A 19,149-nucleotide genomic window follows, 5' to 3' on the forward strand; every position below is an offset into this window, starting at 1 on the left:
TGTGATGCAACGAAGCATTGTTACACCTAATTACGTCATAATGTCGCTTCGTTTAACAACAATGCGCGGGGGGAATTTAAATTTCTAACGAAAGTTAGCTTGGAAAATTGGAATTTTCGCGAAACTGAGAAACGGGTTATAAAAACAAGCGAATGAAGTGTCGATTTAAACCTAGAGAAGGCAGACTTAAAGTCTACATTTCTGTGGTTGGAGCCTTTGCTTCTTAACGAAAGGTTACGGATTCGAGGCTCGGCGATGCCACCTTTGTTGGTGTTTTATTGGAAACGACAAGATCAGTGACAAAATGTCCTCCGTGGCCGTCGGTTTCATAGTTGTTTATGCGTAACGATTGTACCTTGCTTTATCCTCGCGTGCACGGGAAAGGTCAGTCGATATAACACGGGTGTTTTGTTTCATACACCTGGTGTCAGCTTACGAGTTGGCGCGTATGTAGCTTTGTGACAGACTGTTTTTATGTATGCCTGACATTGTGGATACCCCACTAGTGACCACTGCGTTGGAGAAATTGTCGCCAAGTGTCTTGCCCAAGGACACGTGCCCTCGATGGTGGCAACGACGAAACTTTATTTATGTTGCAAAGTGTGCAGAAATCATGTTTAAACTATTTTTATTAGTTTTATTTGTTTGTGTTTGTTATGGAAACGAAGTTAGATACAGAAGGAACGAAAAAAGATGCAGAATCCCGTTAAACTCTCAAAACAGGTAGTTTTTTTGAAATGTTTAATGAATGTAGCTTATTTATCCTTGCGTAGCGGAGCAGCCAAGTCGTTACAACACGGGTGTTCTGTTTTATACACCTAGTACCCGCTTACGAGTTACCACGTATGTCATTTATTTATTTTAGCGAGCGGATAACGACAGTCGCTATAACACGGGCGTTCTGTTTCATACACCTCGTGCCCACTTACGAGTTACCACGTATTTGCATACTTCGACGTCAACGTAGTAAAAGTTAATCAAAACCTTCAAGGAAACAATGTCGAAGTATTATGAAGCAAGCGTACGTTCAGTACTCCTACAAACTTTCACGATTTGACCAATCTGCTTTGAAAAATTCTAAAATGGGCACTAGCACCGCCAAGTGTCCAACAATGACTGAAAGTTACGTCATAAACGAAAATTCCCCGACGGCGAGAAGCACATCGCCTTACGTCACAGAACTAGTTTATGACAACAAACGGTGAGTGAAGAGTTTAATATTTGACTGTAACCGCTCTATTCAAAGCTGTTAAACAAAAATTTGTCGCAAATATGTGCAGATGACGATAAATACAATGTCTGGTTGTGACGGATGCGACTTTTTATTGATTAGCCTATGTTTTATTTTTATGTAGATATGTGTGTATTTTAATTTACCACGTCTACCATATATCCTGAAACGACAGAGCCTTTTTATTTAATGTTTTAAACAATGGTTAAGCTTTTACCAGCATATATCAACTGTTTAAAGATTTTTTTGATGTCTAAATAAATGCCAGAAGTATTAGAAAACAAGCAGAGTTATGTATTTGTTACAGAATACCAAGATATATCCCTCAAAGTAAATGCTTGTGTAGCGGGTGCATTGCTTCTAGTAAAGGTAGAGAGACTCTTGTTGGGAAGTCGGTGCCTTTAGTTGCGCAAATCAAAGTTATGAGAAGAAATAAAACAAACAGTTATTCTGTTGTAACAGAAAATGTAACAATAGGCTGTACCTGCGTGCTCAATGTGTAAACTGGTGTTGTTGGTTTTTGTATAAGTTTTATTTTTAGTAATATTATTTTGTAATAACTTGAATGCATTATTTATTAAAGTTTTTTAATGTAATAAAAGTTGTTAAAAATAAACTACAATAGTATAAAGAAAGTACTTCTAGGTGATTGTATCTCACAACTTCTTAAATACATTGTTAACCAAAAGCTAGTTATTACATAATGAGTTGGTAAAACACATTGAAGTAGTATTCGGAAAGTACAAGGTGTTGGGAAAGTCACTGTGCAACTAAATTATACCTGGTTGAAAGTGTTGGGAAAATCACTGTCCACTTACATATTTATTAACAGACATGTTTCAGTATAGAATTCAGGAGGTAAATATGAATGACAATTATAAATGGTGTTGAAAGTGACCCCGTTAGCATCAACACAGGCTTTGACCTTCTTATTTTGTTTCTAAACACCTTAATCAGCTGCTCCCTTGGAATAGACTGATTGAAATAATAAATCAGCGCACAGTGACTTTCTGAACACCCTGTTCATTGTTGCTAAAAAGATATTTTATAGTAGAAAATGTTAAAAATACATTAAGTAGCGTATGGACAAGTGATGCTAGTTAAAATCATTACCAATACCCCGTCCCATGAAAAACGACAGTTGTGGCAATTTCTTTCTAATGGGTTCTTAGGAGCCGTAATAAAAACAAGTGATTTTAGTCCCAAAACTTCCAGAAAGTTGTGGTCACTTTGTTGGGGCAATAGTATGACATGAACACAAATCCCAGCATAAGAGCATACACCCCATGTATAATGAGAGTTGCGTAAGCTATCTTTTCTGCAAGCTCGTATGTCAGCATCTCTTCTGTAAATAGAAGGTATAAAAATAAATTACTGAAAGAAAATTTAGTTTGTTTGTTCGGTACGATAACATTGAAAATTGGAAAAGTTTTCAGAGTGAAAATAGTAACTATAGTACTCTTTACAGTTTAGAGTAATATAGTAACGGTACAACAACAGTTGCTAAAACACGCTTATTGCCTTATTGGTAAAACAAAAAAGAAATAATGTTTTGTAGAAAAAGTGTGACCGTTACACCCTACAGACAATACAATGTAAATCAAAATAATTAGAATGAGGGCAGTTTTTCTGGGTGTTAGGGCAATGGGCCAACTCTGGCCTAAACCCCAGGACCTTAGGCATATGATATAGGATAGAAAATAATGCCGCCTGTTAATTAGTTACGATTTTAAAGACAAAGACACGATGTAGCTAATATTTTAAGTTATTTACACAACTAAATTAGGAGGTTACTAGTGCAAAATCAGTTTGCAGTTTCTGTTCACATTTGTTTTGGCTTTTAGTTTAAATTGGTTACATTTATTTAAATTTTGTCCAGCGTTAAAGTATATACATACTTGTGCAGACAGTCCCGTTGCCATAGAAACCTGGGTCGCATTCACAATAGAAACTTCCATTTGTGTTTGTGCAAGTTGATTGTAGATCACAAAAGTCATACGCAAAGTCACATTCATTCTTATCTGTGTATCAGATAAAAAAATCTTGTTTTAAATAATGTAGTGACTTTTATTTTTTTTGTGAAATTACAAGTAATATTTATGCCTATTTAATACAGTTTATTATACTTTGATCTTAATAGTACCAGAAAGAAATAGCAATAACAGATAGGGTAGAACAGATAAGAAATAGCTTATGTTATATATTCTATTATTTTTTGTCATTCCATAAACATTTATGCATGTTTAATGCATTTTGATGTTAATAGTGTTAGAATTAAATGGTGAAGTTGTATAATTTGTTTATCCCCAAGATTTTGTATAAAAGAGTAAAATGTATTGGATTAAAAATAGAAACTAATGTACAGAACCAAAGTATCTGTATTAACTATTTAAGCTAATATTAAACTGATAAAAAAGCCTTAATTTTTTGTCCTTAGGCTGTCCTTAGCACAAAAGTTAACTGTTTTTATTCTAACTGTGGTAAATGGAATATTTGTTGGTTATTTTGACCTATATACCAATGATATTAGTATGTATTTTATGGGAACTAAAATTTATATTTTTCTACCACAGTAATGATGCTTAACTTTATGGTTCAAAATTTGTTTAATCATGTGTATTTTACGGGAACCTAAAATTTATATTTTTGGGTGACTTGCCTTGGCAGATATTATCTTTGTTTTCATAACCATTCCTGCAAATGCAGCTGTAATTTCCCACAGTGTTGGTACAAGTAGAAGATTGGTTGTTACATGGGTTTCGAGTGCATTCATCTATGTCTAGTATATAGTTTAGAACTTTAGATGTCGGTTAAAACTAGATAAATAATAAGTTATGTCAGGTTAAAACTGCCAACATAAATTACCCTTGCTGTTGTAATTGAAATAAATACAAGCTGTATTATCTTGGTTTATAATACAGAGTGTTTTAAAAGGATAAATTATGGGTTAGATTTTCACTATTGCCTCATTACAATCGTGGTAAAACTAGATAAATAAGTGAAATAAATTTGTTTTCTATGTCTAGTCCTAGTATAAATAGTTTAGATGTAAATTAAAACTAGATAATCTAAATATTTAGTTATGTTTGTTTCTGGCTGTGCCACTGACAACGCATGTGTTAGATTTTTGCTATTGCCTCTCATAACAATCGCGGTAAAATAAGTTACATAAAGTTAAAAAACATCCACACATCCAACCTTGGCATTTTGAAGATTTCATTTCAAACCCTGGTTGACAATTGCATGTGTAATTATTGACAGAAGTATCTTCGCATATTTGGTTTAAATTACAAGGCTTCTCTGATAGACATCTACCTGGTTCTATTGTAAATAAATGTTAGCTAATTAAATTTGTTTGTCCAGCGCCATGGCACAGCATTTAGCGAGCATGACCCAGAGGTAATGGGTTCAAGGCTCAACGCCGCTACCATTGTCGGCGTATGTGTCCTTGGGCAAGACACGTACTGGCAATTGCTTCAACCCAGTGGTCACTAATGGGTTGTCCAAATTATCAGCTATACAAAGAAAAATAAAAAAATCTAGAAAAAATAATTACCCACAAAGTAACATACATGCTAACTCGTAAGCTGGCACGAGGTGTATTAACCCGTGTTATAACGACTGCCATTTTCTGGCCACGCGAGGATAAAGTAAGTTACATTTATTCATTCAAGCTAGGATATAGCAAGTTACATTCATCTATTTGAAATTATATATCAGTTATCCAGGTGTAAAAAATGGCCCTGCTTTAACTGCGTTTCAACAATTTTAATACAGTTTGGATCAAAAAGCTTGACTTATAAAAGGATAAACCTACTGCAAATAATTTTGGTTTTGTTTTGTTTATCCAATTTGACCATCAAAAAATATCCACTATGGCAAGAACATCTAGCAATAGAAGTTTCTAATGGTTGACAATTTGTTAAATTTGCGTCTCCACAATAATTGATTGGTGAGCAAATGTCAGGAACTAAAAATAAAACAAATTGTTAATGTAAGAGTTTAGGTCTCCATAACAAACTGTACTTTTATAGACAATAACTCCTGTTCCATTAGTTAACTTTCTGGAACCTTCTTGCGCCAATGTAATGTTTTCATAAGCAAAAATAGGACGATAATTCTCGATTGCTACTCCTGTATCGATGTTTATAGTAAATCCCAGAACCACTGCAAAAATAATGTTGTTATTACTTTGAATTGTAAGCATATTAAACCTCACCTTTGCTTTGAACATTAGCTGAAGAATATTCGGCATAAGTAATAATTGTTAACACAATAATGGAATTTAATATTTCCATTATTTTTAAGTATCTGAAAATAATGATTAAATTGTAATTAGTTCCCTAATATCTTGTTGATTGGCAGACGAAACAACGAAATAGACAAACTTGGTTTTCAACATAATAATAAAGATAATAACTTTATGTGTCTTCAATAACCTTAGCGAAGATCAGAGAATAATTAAAATATAAAGACAAAATATGGCAACCAATCCACAATGTTTAAAATTTAATATTTTACATCGTTTTTTAATATTTAATATGGATGTAAAAACTTTTTATACCAGATGAGCCGCTAAAGATTATTTACATTATGCCTTGTAATGGAGGTAACGGAATAAAATTTTGATTCCGATAGTTATAAGACCTCTATTTAAAATACTTTGGGATGGGTAAACGGTAATCTGCTTGCAAGTAAAACAACTTTTTACTCTGTCTTTGAGTAAAATTAACTTCCCTTTTTCTAACTAGGTATCCAATTAATTAAACTCACTATCAAGTTTAATCATTAGGACAAACACAATGCTTAAAAAATGAATACACGAAAATAAATATTAGACCTTAATAACTTTTGGAATGAATATTGGATCTAATAATTTTTTGGCTTTATATATAGTAGGCTGTTTTGTCTTCGAGTTAAATAAACTTTAATAAATCGACAGTCAAATTTACTCATTTAGATGACGTAGAATTCCATTTAAATAAAACTATCTAAGAACCGTATTTCCCTAAAATCCACTTAAAATAAACTTTATTTCTAATAAATGTGCAAACGAATTAACACAATTATATGATTCAGTATCAAAACGCAGTATTCTATTAAATAAAACACCTCGCAGTACTTCATTAATATAAACTTAATATAGACTTTAATAGCCTATTCTACCATCAAATGTCACCATTATAAAGGTACATACTTAGTACCTATTTCAGTAAAATGATAATAATTTTGACTATGTATACAGTATTCCACTTTTATATACAGTAGGCTACTCTCAGTAAATAAGCTTTTATAATTTAGCATTAGGAAGTTACTACCTTGCTAACTACTTGTTGCGTTACAGGATATACGTTTACCCACCCACTAGGAAGTTGTCTCTTATAAAACATAGTGAGGCTTATGATGTAATAGCTCAACTTTTATTGTCACAAGAAATGTAACTTCATTTTTTATGTTGTAAAATATAATTAAAAAAAAAATGATTTTTCAAATCTGGAATATTAAATGATGCTCATTGTTTGAGTAACGGTTTAAATTGCTTCAAATATTTCTGATAAAATATTTTTCGACCTCTTTGTTGTGAAAAATGTGAATTTTACTGTAACTAGTGTCTGCCACTTAAAAAAACTTCTTTAGAGTTTTAAAACATATCAATTTTTAATTAAATTTTGTAAAATGATAGTGAAAATCATGTTATTTAAAGGACAAAGAGAAGGAAATCAACAGCAAAAAACAGTTGTTAGAACGCACTATAGATAAAAAGTGTGGTTATTATTATTAAAGTTATTATTATTATGTAGAAAACCAAGTTTTTTCCAAAATATTATGACATCATGAATCATGATGACAGTTAGTATATTTCTATTTGCTCAACAATATTTCAAAATGAAATAAAACAGTTTTATTATAAATCAAACTACTTATGTGCAACAAAAACCAACAGTTTTAAACACGATAATAATTAAAGTAACTCCAGATTTACGAAAAAAGTTGAAAAAATAATTTGACAAAAAAACACATTCCAATCATGTTTTAGGAACGCATGCAAACAAACAGATTTTGTTATATGTTCGTTTTTTCATTTGGTAGTCTACCTCTATCTTAAAACATCTATATGTTTAGTTTATTGATTTGTTCCATTAATATTAAATAAAGTAATATTAATTAAAAAAGACAGGAATATTTTCAAATGTTTTGAGATAGCGGTGATAAATAAATTGATGCTTTTTTACCCTTGCGGAGGTTTTAAATACACCATGGCAAAAAAACAGTTGCCTAAACACACTATGTATAAAAGTTGGTTTAAAAATAGTTTTCAAAGTTAATACATCATAATGTAGTTGTGACATCATAATATAGTTGTGGCATCATAACTTAGTTGTGACATCATAATGGTTTTTCTTCATCAGAATCAAACTCAACACTTGGATCTTGAACCCAATTCCCACAATTGTCTCTTAACCAACCTTGGCTGCAAACAGTAAATATTGAAATAAATGTAGTAAGGTGGGGGAAGATTGGACACCTTTTTATTCTTTTTCCTCGTCCCATTTGGTAGTAAAGAAAAAAACATTTAAAGAATTATAAAACCATATCCTCACGAGTCCCATAAATTTTCCTAATTGTTAAAAAAAAACGGCTGAAAAACGATCCCTGTTACTCGGATATTATGTGTTAAAGGTGTACCATCTTACCCCATAGTAATATATATTGCTTTATTAATATTATAAGTTTATTAATATCAACTATCTTCTAACAGGGGACTTACACATATACTTAATGTACTGTTTGAACTGTGCATTTTTACAGTAAATATTGAAATCTTTTATTGTTTATAAAACGAAATGAACACTATATTCTCATATCTACCTGTGTTAGTATTAAAAAGTTACTATTCGAAAGGTTATTTTCCAAAAATCGGGGTCGTAAACATTCATTTACTGTTTCGTTTTTTCAGGTATTTTATGTCAGCAATTTTTTATTGTTAAAAAACCTAGCGCATTTGTGGTGCTAAAACTATAATTTCATATATATATATATATATACCTTAAGTATTTCATTTCTTCTTTCAACCGTTTCTCTTTTTCTTCCTTGTTTAAATGAGATAAATCTCTTTTCTACAATAATATTAAGGTCAATGCTTTATTGTTTTCGAATAAGGCAGTCGACGGTCGTTATAACTTATAACACAGGTGTTCTATTTGATACACCTTATACCCGCTTACAACTTTGTCAGTGATTTGTACTTTATTTTCAGACTTTCCATTTTGGTTTTGTTAGACATGTAACTATAATAACTCAAAGTTAAGAATGTGTATTTCCTTTCAGAAGGTAAGTTTCCCACTCACTGTACAATATTATTTAATGTTAATAAATGTCTGGCACCTGGGAAACAAAGGTTGTCTGCCTCTAACCCAGAGGTTACAATTAAATGCTCGCCACTGCTACCATTGTGGACGTAATGAATAAGTTTATAAAATGCAGAATTCATCATTACTTGAACGAGTTCAGTTGTTTTAGTTGTTGTCACCTTCTCTAGACAAGAAGCCCTGCTATGAGAGGTTGGTTGTTTAGATGGAGCTGCTTCTGTGAAAAATAAGGTTAAAAAAACTTCTATTATATTCTGTATGGGTAAGGTCCTAGGATTTAGATCAATACCATTCGGTTACAATGCAAGCGCCCGAGCCTTGGCGCTGGGCCAAAAAAAACATTAAAATACCTCAGTCAAAAAAAAACATTAAAATACCTCAGTCGGAATTGAAATAAATTTCTGATCCCTTGGTCAAAATTAAAATAATTTAGTAGATGTCTTAATTGACTGAGTATTTAAAAATCTGTGCCATATAACGTTCACTGAACAAATGGCAAATATTTTATATATCCCTTGCATGGCTGAAAAACTATAAGTTATAACAGGGGAAGATTTTATTTCTTAGGTCTGTTAAGAGACGTGTATAAAAGTTTGATCAAAAAGAGTCCCCATAGCTGTATATGATAAACTGGTGTATATCAAAATGTAGTTTTACTATCTTAGGAGTTACCACATATGCAACTTTGTATTTGAATATTTTGTTATAAATATCTTACTAGCAACTGGTTTTGTTTCTTCGCATAATGTTTCTTTTAAGTTTAGTTTTATTCTTGGTCGCTGTATTCGGTTACATGGCTTGTACACAGTTTGTTTTTGAAAACTAGATTTTGATAAAACTTTGTTTCTTTGTTGTTTTAACTGCTTTGTGTCTTCACCCTTGAATAAAATAATCTTATTTAATATTTATTGCAGCATGGCAGGTAAACTTGAAAAAATAAGCGCGAGGTTTATAAAAGCAGCAAATTTTTTTCAACGAAACCCTTCTTTTACACCTTAATTCACTACTGTATTAAGGAACAAAACTTTTCTAAAATAAAAACTAGATATTACAAATTTTAATTGTTTTGCAAAACGGGGGGTCATGACCTCCAAAACTCCTTGGCAAACAATAAATGTAAAAACAACAAATGTAAAAAATAAACCTTTTCTTCTGTTTCTCTTATTCTTTGATCAAGCAGTTGAATATGTTCTTGTTTATGTTTGTTAAACTGCTCTAGATCTAAAATAGAAGATAATATATTGAAATTATTTAAAGGGTATATATGTGCGTCCTGGCAAAGTGGTTAGCGCACCTGCCTGTAACCAATAGGTAATGGGTTCAAGGCTCGACGCTGCTACCATTGTGGGCTTATGTGTCCTTGGGCAAGACACTTAACGACAATTGCTCCAACCCAGTGGTCACTAATGGGATGTCCAAATTATCAGCCATACATAAAAAAGAAAAAATCCAAAAAAATAATCACCCATAAAGTAACATACATGGTAACTCGTAAGCTGGCACGAGGTGTTAAACCCGTGTAATAACGACTGTCGTTTTCCGGCCACGCGAGGATAAAGTAAGTTACATTCATACATACATACATGTGATAAAATAAGGGTTTATATATTTTAAATCTTTCCAGTATTATTTTTGCATGGAAAAGTCATTTGTTGAATAATTTTGAAGCGGTATTTTTCATATCAAAGCATAAATCAGCAAAACTAAAAAAAACATTTAATATTATGCCTGGTGGCAGAAACAAATGTTACAGTTTACAACAAACAATCTGCCATATACGAAAAAAATGTCTGAACAAAAAAACAAGGGTCAATATAAATTGAACTAAGCCAACAACAATTTGACTTTGATTTTTTTCTTTACAAAGGTTTCAATTATATTTTACTTCGTGAATGTTTCTTTCCTTTCCGGTGAATTCTTAAGATATCTAGATTATCTAGAATTGGCCGAGCACGACACACAAGACAAGTTAATCGACCGTCACGCATGGATGAAGCCTCGTCAGTTGGGATATCAGACGAGAACATTTCATCACGCCTTCGCCTCTGTGATGTCATAAAAATAATAAAAGAAATTGTTACATCATTAAACATTGTATTTGAATAAAAACATGAACATTCTGTTTGAATAAGAGACAGTCAATGCCATTTAGACACAATATAGATCTTATATATTAAACAGTGTGTTAGACTTGATTTCTGTCTGCTATGTTTTCGCAGCACCAGGTTATAATTAAAGCAGTTTCAGGCAGAACACAACAGACCAATGTGTTGGAAACTTGATAAATATTTGGTGCTATAGTAAAGAATGCCCCCCCCCCTGCCCCGCCCTCTACGTTATCTGGTAACCTCCAACACTTTACACCAGTTTAATCTGTAATGTATCAGAAAATTCTTCACTAGTGTCTAAACATGAGGTATCTTGACAACGCTATTGGTATTATTTAACTATTTACATGCCAGTCAGAGCAACAACAAGCATGCAGAAGCGGCCACATGTGTGAAGAATTAGATTAGGCTGGTGGAAAGTGTTAGAGGTTGGTGGTTAGGGGTTAGCAGGCTTAGTAGTTAAAAGAACTCTACACTAGCCTTTCCTAAGTCAACCTTTTATATCTTAATAAAATGAATGGTATTTCAAAACATTGATAATTTGTAAGCAAAAGTTTTTGAAATGAGATTTTAACTGAATTGGCAGCGTATGAATATCCAGGTAAACAGTTTGTAAATATGATTACTAAACAAGAATAACCTTGCTAAAGATTAAACCAAAGAGATTAAATCTCTTTGATTAAACCATAGTCTTTATATACAAATAAAGATTTTGAATAAATTAATAAGTGTATAATAATTACCTTTAAAGAATGCAGCAAAGCTGCGTCGTTGCCTTCTCGCTTAAAAGACATCGAAATGATCTCAAAGGTTTAGTGTTTTACATTAAGTTATATAGCGTTTACAAATCAATGACATATTCATATAGTATACAGATTACAATCTCAGTATCAAAATGGTTGTAAGAAGGTACATTTATTTCGGGGAAAGTCCCTAACATAACTCGTTTTGCGTGTTTATAGTCCGTGACGTGACATGAACGTGACGCAGACGTGATCGGACATAAAAATTTCCGTTAAGGCAACCCCAGTAATATTAACCTCAGAGTAATATTAACCCCATTTTTACAGTTCCAGGAGCAATATTTTATCCCTGGCAACAATATTTTGTCACTAGCAACCCCATTTTTACAGTTCCAGGAGCAATATTTTATCCCTGGCAACAATATTTTGTCACTAGCAACCCCATTTTTACAGATCCAGGACCAATATTTTGTCCCTGGCAACAATATTTTGTCACTAGCAACCTCATTTTTACAGTTCCAGGACCAATATTTTATCCCTGGCAACAATATTTTGTCACTAGCAACCCCATTTTTATAGTTCCAGGACCAATATTTTGACCCTGGCAACAATATTTTGTCACTAGCAGCCCCATTTTTACAGTTCCAGGACCAATATTTTGTCCCTGGCAACAATATTTTGTCACTAGCAACCTCATTTTTTTCAGTTCCAGGAGCAATATTTTGTCCCTGGCAACAATATTTTGTCACTAGCAACCCCATTTTTACAGTTCCTGGACCAATATTTTGTCCCTGGCAACAATATTTTGTCACTAGCAACCCCATTTTTACAGTTCCAGGACCAATATTTTGTCCCTGGCAACAATATTTTGTCACTAGCAACACCATTTTTACAGTTCCAGGAGCAATATTTTGTCCCTGGCAACAATATTTTGTCACTAGCAACCCCATTTTTACAGTTCCAGGACCAATATTTTGTCCCTGGCAACAATATTTTGTCAACAATATTTTGTCTACAATGTCACACAGCACTATTTTCCCATTGTTGCACTTTATACTTTGATTTATTTTAAATTGACCACTGTGAAACACCATAACTCCCAATTTTTTACTTTTGTATCATTTGCATGTTCCGACTTTTACTCTATTGCAGCATGTACATTCACTATCACCATAATTTGTTGCACATTATTTCAGTGTTCACACCGACATGAGTACTATTACTTGGCAAGCCGTTGGCACACTCGTGTTTTGTTTGTTTAATTTCCAAATTATCCTTGTGCCGGCCCTAATAGAACTCTGTCCATCAAGCTACTATTTTTGTAGCTCACATCATTATCGTTATATAACACCCATATGCATGTCACTCAGTCTTGCTCATTTTTTTTATTTTTTTTATTTATTTATTTTTTTTTTATTTATTCAATTCTGTTGATTGTCTCTTCTTTTTAATATTTGTTTATATATTTTTTCCTTACTTTTTCATCTTATTCTTCCTAACTTTCCAATTCCAAAGCAAACCATAAACAGATTTACTGCCCACAAATACTTTAAATTGCAGGTGTAAACCAAAATCGAAGGAACCCTTCATGAACCCGAGCTCCAGGCATCACAAGGATTGATCCACAACAACAATGGACAAATTCAAACAATTTGCAACAAATCCGAAATTATACTTGCTGCCCCTTTTCCATTTTGTTTCTTATTTATTTGTTATTATGATTGTTTGTTTTTTTTTGTTTTATTTTCTATTCCAATGTTTATTATTACTGTGATGTGTATTAATGTAATGCACTTGATTCTAAATCCTACATAAGTGTGCACTCGAAACTGTTTACTGTAAACTTTGGTGGAATTTCTTTTTGGGGGTTTTTTTTTTCATCATGCTCCAATCTTTGGATCAATCTTCTTTAAGGCCGACTCCCCCCATTGTACGGGTTGTGTCCTTACGCACACTTTTCTTCAAATTAGAACTTTAATATGTTTAATTAAATGTTATTTAATTTTCACATTGTATCGTCTGTAGGGTGTAACGGTCACGCCTTTTATCCAAAACAATATTTCTTTCTTTTTTATCAATAAGCGTGTTTTAACAACTGTTGTTTTACCGTTACTACCTGTCTTTTCGCTTTTGTCAACTCTCTTGTTCTTCGCTATCGTGACCGAAGAGACGAAATAAATTTCATTTATTCATTCATTCACTAGCAACCTCATTTTTACAGTTCCAGGACCAATATTTTGTCCCTGGCAACAATATTTTGTCACTAGCAACCTCATTTTTACAGTTCCAGGAGCAATATTTTGTCCCTGGCAACAATATTTTGTCACTAGCAACCCCATTTTTACAATTCCAGGACCAATATTTTGTCCCTGGCAACAATATTTTGTCACTAGCAGCCCCATTTTTACAGTTCCAGGACCAATATTTTGACCCTGGCAACAATATTTTGTCACTAGCAGCCCCATTTTTACAGTTCCAGGACCAATATTTTGTCCCTGGCAACAATATTTTGTCACTAGCAACCTCATTTTTACAGTTCCAGGAGCAATATTTTGTCCCTGGCAACAATATTTTGTCACTAGCAACCCCATTTTTACAGTTCCTGGACCAATATTTTGTCCCTGGCAACAATATTTTGTCACTAGCAACCCCATTTTTACAGTTCCAGGACCACTATTTTGTCCCTGGCAACAATATTTTGTCACTAGCAACCCCATTTTTACAGTTCCAGGACCACTATTTTGTCCCTGGCAACAATATTTTGTCACTAGCAACCTCATTTTTACAGTTCCAGGACCAATATTTTGTCCCTGGCAACAATATTTTGTCACTAGCAACCTCATTTTTACAGTTCCAGGAGCAATATTTTGTCCCTGGCAACAATATTTTGTCACTAGCAACCCTATTTTTACAGTTCCTGGACCAATATTTTGTCCCTGGCAACAATATTTTGTCACTAGCAACCCCATTTTTACAATTCCAGGACCAATATTTTGTCCCTGGCAACAATATTTTGTCACTAGCAACCCCATTTTTACAGTTCCAGGAGCAATATTTTGTCCCTGGCAACAATATTTTGTCACTAGCAACCCCATTTTTACAATTCCAGGACCAATATTTTGTCTCTGGCAACAATATTTTGTCACTAGCAACCTCATTTTTACAGCTCCAAGATCAATATTTTGTCCCTGGCAACAATATTTTGTCACTGGCAACCCCATTTTTACAGTTCCAGGACCAATATTTTGACCCTGGCAACAATATTTTGTCACTAGCAGCCCCATTTTTACAGTTCCAGGACCAATATTTTGTCCCTGGCAACAATATTTTGTCACTAGCAACCTCATTTTTACAGTTCCAGGAGCAATATTTTGTCCCTGGCAACAATATTTTGTCACTAGCAACCCCATTTTTACAGTTCCTGGACCAATATTTTGCCCCTGGCAACAATATTTTGTCACTAGCAACCCCATTTTTACAGTTCCAGGACCACTATTTTGTCCCTGGCAACAATATTTTGTCACTAGCAACCCCATTTTTACAGTTCCAGGACCACTATTTTGTCCCTGGCAACAATATTTTGTCACTAGCAACCTCATTTTTACAGTTCCAGGACCAATATTTTGTCCCTGGAAACAATATTTTGTCACTAGCAACCTCATTTTTACAGTTCCAGGAGCAATATTTTGTCCCTGGCAACAATATTTTGTCACAAGCAACCCCATTTTTACAGTTCCTGGACCAATATTTTGTCCCTGGCAACAATATTTTGTCACTAGCAACCCCATTTTTACAATTCCAGGACCAATATTTTGTTCCTGGCAACAATATTTTGTCACTAGCAACCCCATTTTTACAGTTCCAGGAGCAATATTTTGTCCCTGGCAACAATATTTTGTCACTAGCAACCCCATTTTTACAATTCCAGGACCAATATTTTGTCTCTGGCAACAATATTTTGTCACTAGCAACCTCATTTTTACAGCTCCAAGATCAATATTTTGTCCCTGGCAACAATATTTTGTCACTGGCAACCCCATTTTTACAGCTCCAAGATCAATATTTAGCAACCCCATTTTTACAATTCCAGGACCAATATTTTGTCTCTGGCAACAATATTTTGTCACTGGCAACCCCATTTTTACAGCTCCAAGATCAATATTTTGTCCCTGGCAACAATATTTTGTCACTAGCAATCCCATTTTTACAGTTCCTGGAGCAATATTTTGTTCCTGGCAACAATATTTTGTCACTAGCAACCCCATTTTTACAGTTCCAGGAGCAATATTTTGCCCCTGGCAACAATATTTTGTCACTAGCAACCCCATTTTTACAGTTCCAGGACCAATATTTTGCCCCTGGCAACAATATTTGTCACTAGCAACCCCATTTTTTACAGCTCCAAGATCAATATTTTGTCCCTGGCAACAATATTTTGTCACTAGCAACCCCATTTTTACAGTTCCAGGACCAATATTTTATCCCTGGCAACAATATTTTGTCACTAGCAACCCTATTTTTACAGCTCCAAGATCAATATTTTGTCCCTGGCAACAATATTTTGTCACTGGCAACCCCATTTTTACAGCTCCAAGATCAATATTTTGTCCCTGGCAACAATATTTTGTCACTAGCAACCCCATTTTAACAGTTCCAGGACCAATATTTTGTCTCTGGCAACAATATTTTGTCACTAGCAACCCCATTTTTACAATTCCAGGACCAATATTTTGTCTCTGGCAACAATATTTTGTCACTAGCAACCTCATTTTTACAATTCCAGCAATAATATTTTGTCTCTGGCAACAATATTTTGTTACTAGCAACCCCATTTTTACAGTTCCAGGACCAATATTTTGTCTCCGGCAACAATATTTTGTCATTAGCAACCTCATTTTTTCATTTCCAGGACCAATATTTTGTTCCTTGCAACAATATTTTGTCACTAGCAACCCCATTTTTACAGTTCCAGGACCAATATTTTGCCCCTGGCAACAATATTTTGTCACTAGCAACCCCATTTTTACAGTTCCAGGACCAATATTTTGCCCCTGGCAACAATATTTTGTCACTAGCAACCCCATTTTTTACAGCTCCAAGATCAATATTTTGTCCCTGGCAACAATATTTTGTCACTAGCAACCCCATTTTTACAGTTCCAGGACCAATATTTTATTCCTGGCAACAATATTTTGTCACTAGCAACCCTATTTTTACAGCTCCAAGATCAATATTTTGTCCCTGGCAACAATATTTTGTCACTGGCAACCCCATTTTTACAGTTCCTGGAGCAATATTTTGTCCCTGGCAACAATATTTTGTCACTAGCAACCCCATTTTTAGTTCCAGGAGCAATATTTTGTCCCTGGCAACAATATTTTGTCACTAGCAACCCCATTTGTACAGTTCCTGGACCAATATTTTGTTCCTGGCAACAATATTTTGTCACTAGCAACCCCATTTTTACAGTTCCAGGACCAATATTTTGTCCCTGGCAACAATATTTTGTCACTAGCAACCCCATTTTTACAGTTCCAGGAGCAATATTTTGCCCCTGGCAACAATATTTTGTCACTAGCAACCCCATTTTTACAGTTCCTGGAGCAATATTTTGTCCCTGGCAACAATATTTTGTCACAAGCAACCCCATTTTTACAGTTCCAGGAGCAATATTTTGTCTCTGGCAACAATATTTTGTCACTAGCAACCCCATTTTAACAGTTCCAGGACCAATATTTTGTCTCTGGCAACAATATTTTGTCACTAGCAACCCCATTTTTACAATTCCAGGACCAATATTTTGTCTCTGGCAACAATATTTTGTCACTAGCAACCTCATTTTTACAATTCCAGCAATAATATTTTGTCTCTGGCAACAACATTTTGTTACTAGCAACCCCATTTTTACAGTTCCAGGACCAATATTTTGTCTCCGGCAACAATATTTTGTCATTAGCAACCTCATTTTTACATTTCCAGGACCAATATTTTGTTCCTTGCAACAATATTTTGTCACTAGCAACCACATTTTTACAGTTCCAAGACCAATATTTTGTCCCTGGCAACAATATTTTGTTACTAGCAACACCATTTTTACAGTCCCAGGACCAATATTTTGCCCCTGGCAACCACATTTTTACAGTTCCAGGACCAATATTTTGTCTCCGGCAACAATATTTTGTCACTAGCAGCCCCATTTTTACAGTTCCAGGACCAATATTTTGTCCTTGACAACAATATTTTGTCACTGGCAACACCATTTTTACAGTTCCAGGACCAATATTTTGTCTCCGGCAACAATATTTTGTCACTAGCAGCCCCATTTTTACAGTTCCAGGACCAATATTTTGCCCCTGGCAACAATATTTTGTCACTAGCAACCCCATTTTTACAGTTCCAGGACCAATATTTTGCCCCTGGCAACAATATTTTGTCACTAGCAACCCTATTTTTACAGCTCCAAGATCAATATTTTGTCCCTGGCAACAATATTTTGTCACTGGCAACACTATTTTTACAGTTCCAGGAGCAATATTTTGTCCCTGGCAACCCTATTTTCACAGCTCCAAGATCAATATTTTGTCCCTGGCAACAATATTTTGTCCTTGGCAACAATATTTTGTCACTAGCAACCCCATTTTAACAGTTCCAGGACCAATATTTTGACCCTGGCGACAATATTTTGTTACTAGCAACCCCATTTTAACAGTTCCAGGACCAATATTTTGTCCCTGGCAACAATATTTTGTCACTGGCAACCCCATTTTTACAGTTCCAGGACCAATATTTTGCCCCTGGCAACAATATTTTGTCACTAGCAACCCCATTTTTCACAGCTCCAAGATCAATATTTTGTCCCTGGCAACAATATTTTGTCCCTGGCAACAATATTTTGTCACTAGCAACCCCATTTTAACAGTTCCAGGACCAATATTTTGACCCTGGCAACAATATTTTGTCACTAGCAACCACATTTTTACAGTTCCAGGACCAATATTTTGACCCTGGCGACAATATTTTGTTACTAGCAACCCCATTTTAACAGTTCCAGGACCAATATTTTGTCCCTGGCAACAATATTTTGTCACTGGCAACCCCATTTTTACAGTTCCAGGACCAATATTTTGTCCCTGGCAACAATATTTTGTCACTAGCAACCCCATTTTTTACAGCTCCAAGATCAATATTTTGTCTCTGGCAACAATATTTTGTCACTAGCAACCCCATTTTTACAGTTCCAGGACCAATATTTTGTCCCTCTCAACAATATTTTGTCACTGGCAACCCCATTTTTACAGTTCCAGGAGCAATATTTTGTTCCTTGCAACAATATTTTGTCACTAGCAACCACATTATTACCTTTCCAGGACCAATATTTTGTCTCTGGCAACAATATTTTGTCACTAGCAACCCCATTTTTACAGTTCCAAGACCAATATTTTGTCCCTGGCAACAATATTTTGTCACTAGCAACCTCATTTTTACATTTCCAGGACCAATATTTTGTCCCTGGCAACAATATTTTGTCACTAGCAACCACATTTTTACCTTTCCAGGACCAATATTTTGTCTCTGGCAACAATATTTTGTCACTAGCAACCCCATTTTTACAGTTCCAAGACCAATATTTTGTCCCTGGCAACAATATTTTGTTACTAGCAACACCATTTTTACAGTTCCAGGACCAATATTTTGCC

General features: G+C 34.3%; 3 protein-coding genes across 5 annotated transcripts; 1 reads left to right on the forward strand and 2 right to left on the reverse strand.

The window, feature by feature from the left end:
• The first annotated feature begins 478 nt into the window (after positions 1 to 478).
• LOC149743587 (uncharacterized) lies at positions 479 to 1,866 on the forward strand. Its single transcript, XM_089887706.1, has 3 exons — positions 479 to 723; positions 992 to 1,201; positions 1,539 to 1,866. Exons 1-3 carry the CDS (start codon positions 479 to 481, stop codon positions 1,732 to 1,734), a joined length of 651 nt encoding a protein of 216 aa, XP_089743832.1. The 3' UTR covers positions 1,735 to 1,866.
• LOC149743588 (uncharacterized) lies at positions 1,742 to 5,577 on the reverse strand. Of its 2 annotated transcripts, XM_089887677.1 has the most exons (7): positions 5,451 to 5,577; positions 5,258 to 5,398; positions 5,049 to 5,201; positions 4,430 to 4,552; positions 3,891 to 4,010; positions 3,130 to 3,252; positions 1,742 to 2,576 (listed from the first exon to the last, which is right to left on the reverse strand). In XM_089887677.1, the coding sequence occupies exons 1-7, from the start codon at positions 5,527 to 5,529 to the stop codon at positions 2,428 to 2,430; spliced, it is 888 nt and encodes a 295-aa protein (XP_089743803.1). In that variant the 5' UTR covers positions 5,530 to 5,577; the 3' UTR covers positions 1,742 to 2,427. The 2 variants fall into 2 exon arrangements, with proteins under 2 accessions (XP_089743803.1, XP_089743795.1); XM_089887669.1 differs by having other exon boundaries at positions 5,258 to 5,501.
• A 1,052-nt stretch (positions 5,578 to 6,629) lies between these two features.
• On the reverse strand, positions 6,630 to 11,649 carry LOC149743589 (sodium channel modifier 1-like). Of its 2 annotated transcripts, none has more exons than XM_089887686.1 (7): positions 11,453 to 11,649; positions 10,487 to 10,646; positions 9,746 to 9,822; positions 9,320 to 9,479; positions 8,618 to 8,818; positions 8,279 to 8,349; positions 6,630 to 7,703 (listed from the first exon to the last, which is right to left on the reverse strand). In XM_089887686.1, the coding sequence occupies exons 1-7, from the start codon at positions 11,501 to 11,503 to the stop codon at positions 7,650 to 7,652; spliced, it is 774 nt and encodes a 257-aa protein (XP_089743812.1). In that variant the 5' UTR covers positions 11,504 to 11,649; the 3' UTR covers positions 6,630 to 7,649. The 2 variants fall into 2 exon arrangements, with proteins under 2 accessions (XP_089743812.1, XP_089743821.1); XM_089887695.1 differs by having other exon boundaries at positions 8,730 to 8,818; positions 11,453 to 11,643.
• Between the last annotated feature and the right edge of the window lie 7,500 nt (positions 11,650 to 19,149).

The sequence above is a fragment of the Ciona robusta genome, chromosome 1, assembly GCF_009617815.1.
Source record: "Ciona robusta chromosome 1, ASM961781v2".
NCBI lineage: Eukaryota > Metazoa > Chordata > Ascidiacea > Phlebobranchia > Cionidae > Ciona > Ciona robusta.